Source organism: Populus trichocarpa, chromosome 15 (genome assembly GCF_000002775.5).
Source record: "Populus trichocarpa isolate Nisqually-1 chromosome 15, P.trichocarpa_v4.1, whole genome shotgun sequence".
Lineage (NCBI taxonomy): Eukaryota > Viridiplantae > Streptophyta > Magnoliopsida > Malpighiales > Salicaceae > Populus > Populus trichocarpa.
Window position 1 is genome coordinate 10,250,234 of NC_037299.2, and position 13,798 is coordinate 10,264,031.

Below are 13,798 nucleotides of genomic sequence, written 5' to 3' on the forward strand. Positions count from 1 at the left end.
AAAAGTTATCCCACTTGAAATACAATCCCATTGACTTCTATTTAGAACTACACAAAAAACAAGAACATAAATGAAAATGTAAAAACCCTAATTCGAATTTGAATTGCTCTTAATTGGAGTGAGCTTTCAATAATATCAAACAAATAAAAACGATTGAATTGAATATATACAAGAAAGATATCACAACACCTTAATTGTATGTACACAAAATTGAAATCCCTCATTGCTATACTAGAAATCATAATTCGCTAATAAAAAAACCCCAAAAAATTAATAAAATCATTACAATAAATACACCCAAAACTTTTTGTTTTGAAGAAAAAAAAAAAAAAAAACCCTCCATCTCTCAAAATGGATGACTCAAAATGGATGAATATTCCTGCCCACCCCTTTAACGTTAGACATAAAACCCACCAAATCTGGCCGGTAAGGCAAATACGACCGGCGTTTATCACCTTCTTTACCCTTCACATAGAACTGTTGTTGAAGTTCAAATAAACCTCCGGCTCCCTTCACTTCTTTCCTTTTCTCTGTACTCCCTTTATTAATATTTTTATTATTATTTTTACCGTCATGATCATCACTACCAAATCTCTTATGGCCGCCACTCTTCTTGTTATTAGGCGTCAAGAACACAAAAGTGTCTTTACCATCGCTATTGCTCCTGTGCAGCAAGTCTTTAAACTTCCATCTCTTTGAATTAGACCCGGTAGAGCTGCTCTTCTTGCAGCTCCCTAGAGATCCCTCTTCCTTCTTTGCTGTCCACACACAGTAAGTCCCAGGTTCTGCACTGTCTATATCGTCAGCTTCCGATGAAGAACAAGAAAACGTTTCACGGTCCTCGAAGAAGAGCTTCTTGAGGGGTAATCTATTTGGTTTCTTGTTATCCTGAGTGTTGGTTGCAGTCTTGGATTTGGGTAGGGAATCTTGGTCGTCTAAGAGTAACTTGGTGTTAAATAAGGGATAGAAGGGTCTGATTTGGCCGTTGTAAAAGATATCATCAGCTGAAATTGGAGAGAATTGTGGTTCTGGCTTACTTAGAACTGCAAACTCGAAGTCGTCGTCATCCTCCTCCTCCTCCTCCTCGTGGTCGTTTTCGCCCAATTCGCTGTCGTTCTGGGGGTGGTTGTTTTCTTCCCCTTCATGCACTCGCCAAGAGAAAATGTTGTTGTTAGAGTCCTCTGGTTGGTCTGATTCGCTAGTGAATTCCAGGACGACTCTTGCTGCAATTTCTGCTAGCTTGCTTGAAGAATAAGAGTTGAAGCTTGGAGAGCTTGGAGAGAGGGTGATTAGAGGACTTCTTGCTTGCATTTTGGAGCTATATTTGCTTAAATTTGACGGGGAGGAATTATAATTTCCCTGTGTTCTGGAGCTGGGTTTCTTTAGTTCTGATCAAGAGAGATGGGGAGAGAGCAAGTGGGAGATTTTGGGATGATAAAACAAGAGTGGTTGGTTGTGTCTTCGTGAAAGTGAAAATCAAGGGGAGTCCTTTGGATGGGAGAAAAGGAGAGGAAGAGGAATACGCACTTTATAACGATAGAGGCGGCCTGTTGTGCTGTATAGGTTGTGATTGGTGCGATTTCTGAGAAGGTGAGGTATGGGCTGACACATATATTTAGTAAAACTGGATTAACTTAGCTATCTAAAATGTCCACCTTTTTTTTTGTCCTTAAGGCTCCATGTTCTTGTTTACCCCCCGCTCTCTCTCTCTCTCTCCTCTTCTAGAGAACAACTTTTCTTGATTCACACGGTACCTGAGTCTTCGTCTTTACGTGGAAGAGTATAAGGATTCACACATGTTTCATTTGATTCCAAACTTTTCCTTAATCTCTCTCTCTCTCTCATTTTTAATCTAGAACAATATTTGGCCTCCAACATTGCAGTTACTTGATGCTTTTTTGCTATTAATTGTAATTAGTTTGGGTTGGCCATTAATTTCTGTGATTTTGGGGGTGTCACTACCAGAAAATTCATAAATACAAATAAAAATACTAATAAAATGTTTATGTCGATAGATTGCAGTGAATTTTACCAACAAAATATTCTCTCGCTATATCCGTCGGTAAACACCGACAGAACTATTATCTTGTATATACCGAGAGAATTATAGTGGGAAAAGAAGAAATTAAAACAAAAAATACGATGACATATCATTTATATAGACGACATTACCGACGATATTAAATATCGTCAATAAAATCAATTCGTAAACCCATCAGTAAATTGTTTTCTTCTCTTTGACATTATTCATTGTGTTAATTAGAGGGGGTATCACTAACAGATTAATCCTGTCGATATATTGCAGAGAACTTTAGAACTGTTCACTTTTCAATTGCATTGTTCATATTGTCAATTACATACGAAATCACCGACGGATTAGTTCCGTCGGTATTTTTCAGAAAGCTTTAGAACTGTTCACTTCTCAATTGCATTGTTAATTACTGTTCTTTACATATAAAATCATCGACGGATTGAAAAGTTGTTGGTGATATTTAAAGGATTTCTGAAAATTTTAGATTAGATTGAAAATTTAAATTAAATTTTACAAATAGAATCACCACCGAATTAAAAAGTCATCGGTGATTTTTGAGGGGTTTCTGAAAATTTTTAATTAAATTAAAATTTTAAATTAAATAATACTGACAGGATCACCGATAAAATGATTAAAAATATTAATATTTATTTATCCATTGGTAAAACCATCATAAAAAGCCTTAATAAAAAGACTAGAATCTCTTATTTTATAACAGACACGCCTCTTCTTCTTCTTCTATACAAAACATAAATGTCCCTTTCTTTCTCTCTTCTCTTTTCCTCCAAGTGCGAGGATATCTTCTCCTTTTTTCTTCTTAGTTTTTTTTTTAATTAACATACTTTATGAATTTATTTTTTCTTTTCTCTTCTTAGCTTCACTCGCAATTAAATTAAGGTAAGATTTTTCTTTTTTCTTCTCTTTTTTTATGTTTTTTTTTTTTTGCATTATATTTGTTTTTTTATTTTAAAATTTTTTTGTTCTTAATATAATTGTATGAATGTTGTTGTAGGATTTTTTTTCATATGAGATCAATTTTGTTGGATTTCTTTTTCAATTTTGTTGATTAATCTCAATTAAATTAATTTATTTGTTGCTGGATTATGGGTTCTGGAATAGGTTTTCGAAGTTAGGTGAAAATATTTTTTAGTTGATTTATTTATTTGTAGTTGCTGTTTATTTTTTAGTTCTGTTAAATAGATTTTTTTGAAATATTTTTAATTTATTATTGACAGTATTACCGACGGATTAAGTCCGTCAATATATTCCAGAGAGTTGGAAAAGAATTACTGTAAATGTCATTGCGTCAATGTTTAATCACCAACAAAATTGCATACGGTATTTTTATCGATTATATAGCAAACTTCCCAAGAAAAATACTGATAAAATAAAGAGGATAAATTTTTTTTCTTAATGCGCTTTTTCCATCAGTAATTAAATCCATCAATAATTGTATTACTAATGAACTCACCGATGTATCAAAAATTATTGACAATGATTTTATCAATAAAACATTTATGTCTATGAAACTATTAGTAAATTTATTGCCGACAGAATAATAATATAAATCCTTACAGAAAATTTCGTCAATAAATTAAAATTATGGTAATTTGCCCTGTTCTAATTGTTCTTAATACTGTACTTTGTTTTTACATCCAGTACTTTGTAGCTCGAACTTAAAATCACCAAGATGCGTCCATCTTTCCTATCACGCAACTTACAAATTATTAAAAATGAAGAACATGAATGGAAAAATCTTGTTATGATAATTGTGTCCATTGGTACTGTCATCCTCTTTCATCAGATATCGAAGTATTTGTCTTCTTTTTTTCTTGTCAATGCGGCTAGTGATGGAGATGTTATGTGGCGGTGTATAGCTAATAGATTTTGAGATTTGGATAACATTATTTTTAAGATATTAATTGTACTTATTATATTTTTGTTGCAGAGTTAAAATAATATAATTTTAGGATATAATGAAACTTAAACTTATAAATAATAATTTCTATAATTTTTTTAGAAATTTTTGTTTTATTTTTGATAAATATAAATATAGAATTTATAGGAAAAAAATAGGAAAAGAAGAGATTATTTTCTAATTGATCTTTGTCAATATTAAACTGATATCTATAAAAAAAAATAATATTTTTTCAGATTAATGTGTTAGTGAAATTTAAAAGCATATTTTTTTAAAACAATATGATGTAGAATTTAAAAGGCAACTCTTCAAATAAATTAACTAAATAACTTGACAAGAAGTGTTATGTATAATTAATTAACTAATTATAAAAAATTAAAAAAATATATTTTATATGATATCAAATGCCAAGTAATCAAGTGCCAAGTATATATATACTTGGCACTTGATTACTTGGCATTTGATATCATATAAAATATATTTTTTTTAATATATTTCTAGATAAAAAATATTTTAAAAAATTATAATTATCTCCCTCTTAAACATCCCATTACAAGGTAGACAAGCCAGATGAGATATGATATCATTAAAAAGGAAATATTGTCAATTTAATGATTTTCCCACGGAGATTATTATTGGTGAGTTTTTCTTTTTCTTTTTTTCTATGGTGATGCTACAACCTATAACTAAAGAAGGACGGTGACCGCCACTGATTTGGAGGATATCCATCGCACTCAGCCAAGTGATGGTGCTTAACACCTGTATAGCTTACAGGCCTCACACGTTTCTCAGCTAAAATCCCACCGTATTTGCTTCATGAAATTAATGACAAGCACGCTAAAATTAAACAACCTTTTTGTTTTCAAGTTTTATAAAATTATAAAAAATAAAATAAAAAAGAGATGCATTTACTCACAGCAACGACGATACATGCATGCTTAGGGAAGCAGATAGCGTGGTGGGCTACAAGAAAAGATTTTTAAAAAAGAATCAGAAAGCTTGATCTGCAAATTGGTGGGTAGATATTCTAGAAGATCGAGGATGATGACATGTTGCAAGTGGTGATCTTGATAGAAAAGGATTGTTTTATAGAGAAAATAAACTTGTGGGAATACGGAGAGGTGTTCTTGTTAAAATAATAAGGCCATTCAACCCTAAAGAGATAGAGCACGAACTCTTAATTCTCTGTGTGTATTAAGATAGTCAATACTACTGATCTGTTTGGTAAAAGAACTCGTTAATTAGTTGTTTGACAATAAATTTATTTATTTATTAATTAATTAATTATAGGTAGTGAGTGCATCACGTATTTGGTGAGGTTGTGATTACCCCTACAACGATATTTCATCTTAATTATTACGAAATCAATTACAATCTGGCTGATAAGGAAAAAAAAAAAATATATATATATATATATATATATATATATATATATATATATATATATATATATATATTAAGGAGATAGGCAATTTCATGTGGCATCATCTCTCGGAGTCCTCCTCTCAATTGCACCATGAATTCACGTAGTGAAATTAGTTTTTTCTTTTCTTTTTTCTTTTAATTGAGTTTTTTTTTTTCAATTCAATTCTTATATATTGATCTATTTGTAATTAGACTTAGTATTTTGGTTTTTTTTTTCTCTTTATAGACTTCTTGCGTAGTAGAAAAACATCCTGGAATTGGTTTTGCATTCAATTGTGTGAGAAATTGGTTGGATTTTTTGTTTTCAAAAAGATTTTACTATTAGAAAATTGAGAAAAAATAACAGAAAAACAGATGAAAAATATTTTATCATTGTTTACCTATGCAAATTGCGATGGAAAAATACCATTATTAATTTTCGAAAAAAATGACAATGAAATAAAAAAAATCACCAGCATTGTTGACATGTTTAAAATGATTTAAAACCTGACAATCCTTTCTTCTCCTCCAATCTCTTCTTCTTCTTTAATTTCAATTCAAACCCTAACCCAATTTCTTCAAGTTTCAGACAGCCCCCCTCTAAAATGCAACCACCCTACCAATTAGCACCAACACAACCCTCCTTTATTGTTAAGCTTCACTCCACCAAGTAAGCAAACTTACCCATTTATATTTAAATTTAATTTATTAAAATATATTTGTAGTTTTTATAATTTGGTTGTACATTTAAGTGTTGGTTGTTTTATAATGATAATTTTATTGTATTAATGTATAATTTGTATTTCAGGGTTTCTTTGAGATTTAGGGGAAATTGATTTAATTTGTTACTTGATGAAATTGTATGTGCTTTTGTAACTTAGATGTGTTAGAATTGAAAAAATGATGAGTAATTTAATGGGTACCAATTATTTTGTGTCAATTTTATAGTTAAGTTAAAAATTTAGGGAAAACGGATTTCGTGTGGGATTAATAATAACTAAAGGTATTAAGTTACGGTGAAAAAATTTGAATCGGAGAAATAATGGTTAATTGATAATAATTAGACTATTATTTGATGTTATAATTTATTGATGATATTATAATATGAAAATTTATGATAGAGATAGTGATGGTAGTAGTTATGATGATAATATTTGTAGTGATAGTTATGGTAATAATAATATATGTGGTAAAGATGATGGTTGTTATAGTAATGATTATATTGATAGTAGTTATGTGACACATGTTTTCTGACATTCTTAATAAGTTCTCCGTAATCTATCTATTTTTCTATAGGTTTTTTTTATATATATAATAAATAGAGTTTAACGATTATCGAATTATAATTTTTGTAATCATACAAGGTTTTGATATGATCAACCTTATATACCATGAGTTTACATCATTTCTTTATAAAAAATCTTATGAGTCTATCTTACACCTCGAACCCATACCCACGAGCATAAAACATAGTATGTACCATGTTCTCTCTCTACCACAATTTTGCTGTCAATACATGAAAATCAATTGGATTTATGTAATATTTTTTTCATGTTTGAGAAGTTTTCTCTCATTATTATCTTAATTTTTTTTTTGAAAGTTATTTAGAGGTTTTTGAAGTAAGGTTTTAGATAAATAAAAAGCAATGCGCGCACTCCATTAGCTAGATGCTTTTGGCAATTTCAACAACGCTTGAACGCAATACCAAGAATGATGGTCTAAATGAACATCTTCAATGTAGTCAAAGGTAGGTTTATACACAACAACAAGACTAGAAAATTCTTGAGAATTTTATTTTCTATAGCTCGATTTGAAATTAAACCTCTTTAATTAATGTAGGAGTAGAGAATCTATATAGTACTAATGTCTTTGAAAATATTGCCATCTTTTATTTTGAACAGACCCACAATATATAGTAAACAAATTATTTTTGACAAGTGAAAAAGTTTACTCCCTACTTACCTTATTAATATATGATGTAATATATTCAAATCCATTCAAAGGTTGAGAGAATAAATTTATTGTAATTAATTTAGGTGTTTGTTTTATTTTCTAAACTAAACTTTTTTGTGTTTATTTAGTATTTCTTTTTATTGTTATTTATTTTTTTAAAAATAATTCATGAAATTAATCTTTTTTAATTTCATCCTCTTTTAATTTTTTTTATTTATATGGTTTCCATTCTTTTTATTGTTATTAATTTAATTTGAAATAATTTATAAATTAATTTTTTTTAATTTCATTCTCCGATTTTTTTATCTGTCAAATTTAGTTTTTATTCTTTTAATAAACTTGAAAAAATTAAAACATTAAAAATTTATTTTTCAGTTTATTTTTTATGACATAACCAACTGAAAAATGTTTTCCAACTCATTTTTCATTACATTATCAAATATCAAAAAATAATTTCAAATAATTTTCTTTTCATGAATTCACTCTCTATATAAATTAATTTCCAAAGGAGCAAATAAAAAGTGCGTTAATTAAAAATATTTTCACAACTGAAATGATTATTGTATATTATTCGAGAATTTTCCAGCCTCTGGTATGGTATTGACTGCAATGATTAATTGAGGAGCGATTTGCTATCATGCAAGAAGGAATGTTTAAGAAGTCCACATAACATGTGTTTCATAGCCAATCTTTTTCACACATAATTAGACTTTGAGTACAAGTCATCTCAATTGCAATATTCAAAATACACTACTAAGTATATAATTCATTAATTATTTATGTCTTAATAAAATATATAATGTATCTAAAATATAAATAGTCATACAACTATTTTTTTTATGTTAACTCGTACAATAATTAAAGCTGAATTTGGATTTTTTTTATGTTTATTTAAAACATAATCAACCGTGCTTATTAAACTTGAATTGAATTGGGTGAAATAAATAAAATAATGAATTAAATTATTAATGTTTTTATCGTATAATAAATCATGTTCATTCAAATTAAATTTAAATATGTAGATTTGATAAATATGACAATCATATTCCTTGCAAAATATGAAAGAATTCAAGTCCGCCCTAGCTAATACCATGTGAGATTGGAATGGAATTCTGCTCACGTCATAATTAAGCCCAAGCATCGTAAAATAAAAATTAACTCTCAGAGATGCTACCTACCCAGCCTGTTGGTAAGGTAAAACTTCTCGTTCAAATAGTTTCTCCTAGAAGTGCTATCACATCGGGAAAAAAACACTAAGGGATTTATAGTGAAGGGTTACCTTTAACAACATCCATCTTCTATGAAAACTAGCGTAAATATGAGGAACCCTAATATATATATATATATATATATATATATTCACAATGACAATGAATATGATATTAAGAATTATCATGCCCTGTAAAAGGAGATAGAAAGATTTATAGTGAAGGGTTACCTTTAACAATCAGTAAAGAATGAAATGCAACCCAAATAAAAAAGAAAGAAAAAAGAGTTCAACGGATGTGTTACCGGAGATTATATAAGTTTTAAGTATTATATCTCGACTTATGTAAGAGAATTTTTTAGACTTTTCAATGAATAAATCAAAATTATCTCTCCAAAAGGTCTCGAAGAATTTTTCTTTATGGCATTGCTTGTTTTTATATCTCTAATGAAGTCTCCGTGTCTCTAATAAAATCTTAATATCTCCAAACAAAATCCCAATGTCTCTATATAATGATCTTTGTAAACATTAATCATCAAATCCCCCATTTAATTGTATTTTTATTTCACTGCTACATGACATGTATAAGATAATAAGTGTTTTTCTTTTCTCTTATTTATTCTGGTTAAATGCTCCAAACATAAATATTTGAAAGACTTGAAAAGAAAAATAATAGCATAAAAATAAAAAGAATAATAGCCTTACCACTTGGGATAGCCCAAACAACAAGACTTCCTTGCTGTTTAGAATAGACCAAACAAGAGGGTGGTTGTTAGTTCAACATGTCCAACCATGTCTTTTAGGCCCTTAACAAACAAGGCCTTTTCCTAGCCACCCTAGGATTGAATACAATCCCATGTAAATTTTCAAGAAGTCTAAGTGAATGGCACACACCATGATGCCGTTGCAGAGTTACTACCTTCAAGAAAGTTAGTACATTGTTGCACTCTTATATGCTTATGCACAAATTATTAGTGTGGCAATTACCTTTCTCGCCAATAAAAATATCCTTTAACTTGTTTTCTTAGAAGGCAACTACTTTCTCGTCAATGGTTATCTCTCACCAACTTGTTTTTTTAAAAGGCGTCAATTGTTTTTTACCAATCACGCACGAGTGTCAATCTTTCCCACCAATGGTAACATTCTACAAGGCTTTCTTTTTTTATATATTACCTATATTATTTTGATATATTTCTAAATAAATAATATTTTTAAAAGCAACCTAGAAGCCTCTCGAGCACCCTCAAAATCTAACATATCTCCCCTGCTATAGATGGTGTTTCCCTAAAAGTTTAGAAACTGGACAAAGACAAATCCAGTTAAGCAGAGGCTGGCCTTCTGGGCCTGGCCTCAGTGAGCACAGTTGAGGCATGTCCGTAAGGTATTGGGCATCAGTCGCTAAGGTTTAGGCTAAAACCACAACCTTGAAGCTGCCCACAAATGAAGCACCCGCAAAGTACCCATGCATAGCAGATAATGATCGTTTTCATTTTATTCATCCTGGTTTATATGGTGAACCGATCCTTGTATATCTGCACTCTTAACAATTGAATGTAGATTCCATTTATGCAGTAACGTCCAAAGTGATTGGATGGTAGAATTAACTCGGTCCCTTGCAGTTGCAGGCTCAATGCAAAGACAAATTTCTTTGGCCTAATGCTCTATTGATATGCACATCAAGTCTTGCATCCTTTTTACAGGGCCAATGAATCTTGCGACCGTACAAAAACAAGCCAAAAGGTTGCAGATGCTGCAAACAATCCGGGTAGTGGTTAGGCAGCAGTTCCCACATTGAGCTGTAACAACATTTTTATTTTTCTAGTGAGAGTCAAAAGTTACATTTCCTTCCACATATTGCTGACAACTATTTTCACTTGCATAGCAGTCGTGTGATTGCACAAGCTGTAACTTCCATCATGTAAAATGCCTACTGACTACTCTGCCACTACAAGAAGACCTACCAGCAACTAAACACTCGGTTTCTACATGTCAATTTGGATTAGCTACTCGTTTATGTCAGTTTCATCTGTCTTTTCCGTCCATCACATAATGCAAATTGCTGCTCCGCACTATGCTTCATACCTGCATAATCAATTCTTCCATGCCGTCCCTCCTCACATCATGATTCATTCCAATATTGACTCCTTTTTGAACCATTGTTTGCTCCAAGTTGCTTGATGTTACAAGCATCTGCAGAACAAAAATGGAGAATTGGTGGGGTACCAATTAGGCTTTTCTATCGAACACAAGCAAAGTTATCAAGTTGGCCTTTATGTATCTATTCAGCAATACTTTACTAACAAAACAGAAGCAAAATTAATTTTGATCGATAAAATCATGTAGCACCAAATGACTGCTGCCAATGCAAGCCATTAAGAATCATGTCCTGGAATAAAGGAATTAAAGTAAAGCATCAACTGAACCAAAGCACTTTGCTCCTCAGCAAAATATTCCACAATCATATTTGTAATTTTATTCCAATAATGCATCTTTTCATATTATAGGGCATAGGCAAAGAAAGCAACACCACTTCCCTTAAAGCATATTTTCCATGGAAATAATATAAACCTAGCAAAGGGATTCCTAGAAAAGGAAGTCCCTCCACGCCTTTCCCAGCGAGGATGCACAGAATATTTTCCAACTTGTTACTCTCAGCAATTAGCAATAAACTGGGAGTCAAATTCATTGATGTATACAATTGCTTCTTTTCTTGGACATAACAGTTCAAATAAAAGTTTATGAAGATTCGTCTAAATGCAAAATAGGCAATCATAATAAACATCAGGCGAGGCAGCAAATCCCCAAATCAAACCGTGTTCTTTTATTTCTATAATACCGGTTCACACTCCACAGGATGGATCACAACTTTTAATTCAGCATACTAAGAATGATGAAGGCAACTATTTAATCAGAGGAAGTGCCATACCTTGGTTCTAAATGATTTGATGACTGAAATCAGTAGCTTGTCCCCTACAATCTTTCTCACTTGCTGTATTAGTTCTTGTCTAGAAATCTTCTTTGCCTGGAGCAGAAGCTCAACAATGTCAGATCACACGATACTACAAATCGGACAACTTTCAAATACTAGTTCCTGCAATAAATCTAATTCTATTACTCACTCTGTGAGCTCTATAATACTTGATAATCAACTTGGTAGTAGTGGGAGGCAAGAACTTTGAGAGAGCAGAAATAAGAGAAGGAAATGGCATCCAAGGAGAAGTTGGCTTCCTCAAAGATTCAGGAATTATAAAGTACCCTGCACAATCAAACAACCAAAACCATATGATTACAATTCAAAAATTGTCAACAAACAACTTCCCAAGCTCAATACATCATCAAAAACTAATATTGTGGATGACCCACCTTTCAAGCTAGAAGGAGCACTGAAACTTATCACATACTCTGGCAAAATATGAGTGTTCATACGGGCACTCCACACAATATACTTCTTAGGAGATGACAAGTTGTCCATTCCTGAATCAAACTCATCAGAACTCGGATGATACTGATCAGAACCCGGATGAACAACCTCTGCCTTCCCCAGAATAACACGGCAAAGCAACATATGCCGCAGACCATCTTTACCAACACTCAATTTCTTCACACTGTAAAAAACAAAAATGAAAAGGATAATAATTAAGAAGCACAAGATTGACAAACTACACCATAGCAAGTAAAATCCTTTAAGAATCATTGCTCACATTATTTAACATCAAAGCAGAACAAAACAGCACAAACAGGAAAAATATTCAATAGAGATAAATCATTTGCTTACCATTCAACAGGAGAATCATCTGGAGAAAGATAAATGCCAGATCCATACAATCCATTGCTGTTATCAATCATCCGGGCACTGAAACCATGCTTCATAATCTCACATATCTCATCTCTTGTACCACCATACCAACCAAACTTGACATTCGCATCGCCACCACACTTCTTCTCCATTGCTTTCGCAATAATCTGAAAGGATTGCATTCTAGCTTGCTCCAGAACACCAGAGTAAGTATTCCTATGAATGGCAACAACTGTTGCTTTCTTGCCAAGTAAACCCAAACCCGAAACGAATCTTTGCTTAATGAGATCATGAACTCTATCTCCTTCGAAAAGTCGAATCAACCCATCATTGAATGATGGGGATTGATTATAACTGACTCCCGAACTAAAACTTTCGCTATCGGAAACAGCTGATTCCTGATCTTGTGAGTGTCTGCTATGAGTGCTTTGGTAATTTGAAGGATTATGTAAAGAATGTTCTGGCGTGTTTTGAGAAGTAAAATCATTAAACCCATGTGTGATTTCATTGGTATTTCTGACTTGAATCGGTGAATACTCCATTTTTAATTGCTGAACTCGGTTTAACCAGAGATTTTACAATTTAACTAGCCTAAGAAATCCCAGAGAAAAACAGAGTTTGTTTCTTCTTTTTTTTTTCTTGAAAGTATTGCTAAAACTAAAAAGCAACTTGCCTACGCCTCTGGAAAGACAAACTTCAATTCCATATGAAACACGGAAAATATAGATCAATTATTGAACTGAAAAGCGGGATTTGATGGATGAATTGCAAGTATACCCCCGGATGTAAGACAGGCCAACGAAATTGAATCAGAAACAAACTAACAATGCATTTTGTAAGCAAACTTGCACCGGAAGAAAACTGATCCAAAATTAGAGCATATAAAGTTAGGAAACAAATCAAGAAAAAGAAGGGATTAAAGGCTCAAGGGAGGGCTGTGAAAGTGATTTGAAAAGAAAATAGAGAAGCAAGGGAATTAAAAGAGAGAGATAAAGGAGTGCATGTTGCTATATAAAGCGTGTGGTTTCTGTGTGTGAAATAGCAAATCGAAGAGAGGAAGAGGGAGAGGTTGTTTTTGCTTCGTGTAGTTGTGGTTGCTTGGAGGAGAGGGAGAGAAGATTTAAAAAGGAGTTATAAATATCAACGGAACCGCCTTTTCACTTTGATTTCCGTTAGGCGGTGAGTGGCGGCGCAAACTGTTTTCGTTTAACCCTTTCCTCCTTCCCATACAGGGAATAGCCAGCCTCCCGTTTTTATTTTTATTTATTTATTCATTATTACTAAAGCCATGATGGTGATGGTCGGTACCTATTTTTTTATATATATATATATAAAAAAAAAAACATTTCAGATTACGAGACACGGAGACAGGCTCTTCTTAAATATTTTTATTTTTTATTTTTTATTTGATTTTGGAAGCCACGTGGAGAAGGTGAGGTCATTCAACATGTTATTATCTTCGGGATATTTTCTTCTGGGATTCAAAGT

At 31.9% G+C, this 13,798-nt stretch overlaps 2 protein-coding genes across 2 annotated transcripts; both read right to left on the bottom strand.

Annotated features, from left to right (window-relative positions):
- Positions 1–91: 91 nt before the first annotated feature.
- Positions 92–1,673, bottom strand: LOC18105834 (uncharacterized). Its single transcript, XM_006374458.3, has one exon. It carries the CDS (start codon positions 1,309–1,311, stop codon positions 361–363), a length of 951 nt encoding a protein of 316 aa, XP_006374520.1. The 5' UTR covers positions 1,312–1,673; the 3' UTR covers positions 92–360.
- An 8,475-nt stretch (positions 1,674–10,148) lies between these two features.
- LOC18105835 (probable inactive poly [ADP-ribose] polymerase SRO5) lies at positions 10,149–13,532 on the bottom strand. The gene is made up of 5 exons (XM_024587027.2): positions 12,290–13,532; positions 11,878–12,119; positions 11,634–11,770; positions 11,441–11,536; positions 10,149–10,704 (listed from the first exon to the last, which is right to left on the bottom strand). The coding sequence occupies exons 1-5, from the start codon at positions 12,850–12,852 to the stop codon at positions 10,591–10,593; spliced, it is 1,152 nt and encodes a 383-aa protein (XP_024442795.1). The 5' UTR covers positions 12,853–13,532; the 3' UTR covers positions 10,149–10,590.
- Positions 13,533–13,798: the final 266 nt, after the last annotated feature.

What these genes read in the sequence shown, in the direction of transcription:
- LOC18105835 (XM_024587027.2), bottom strand. Translation starts at nt 12,852, where the DNA reads ATGGAGTATTCACCGATTCAAGTCAGAAATACCAATGAAATCACACAT. An exon ending in AGTATTATAGAGCTCACAGA is followed by an intron (nt 11,537 to 11,633) that starts GTGAGTAATAGA and finishes CTTCTGCTCCAG; the next exon opens with GCAAAGAAGATTTCTAGACA. An exon ending in TCAAATCATTTAGAACCAAG is followed by an intron (nt 10,705 to 11,440) that starts GTATGGCACTTC and finishes TTTGTTCTGCAG; the next exon opens with ATGCTTGTAACATCAAGCAA.
- LOC18105834 (XM_006374458.3), bottom strand. Translation starts at nt 1,311, where the DNA reads ATGCAAGCAAGAAGTCCTCTAATCACCCTCTCTCCAAGCTCTCCAAGC.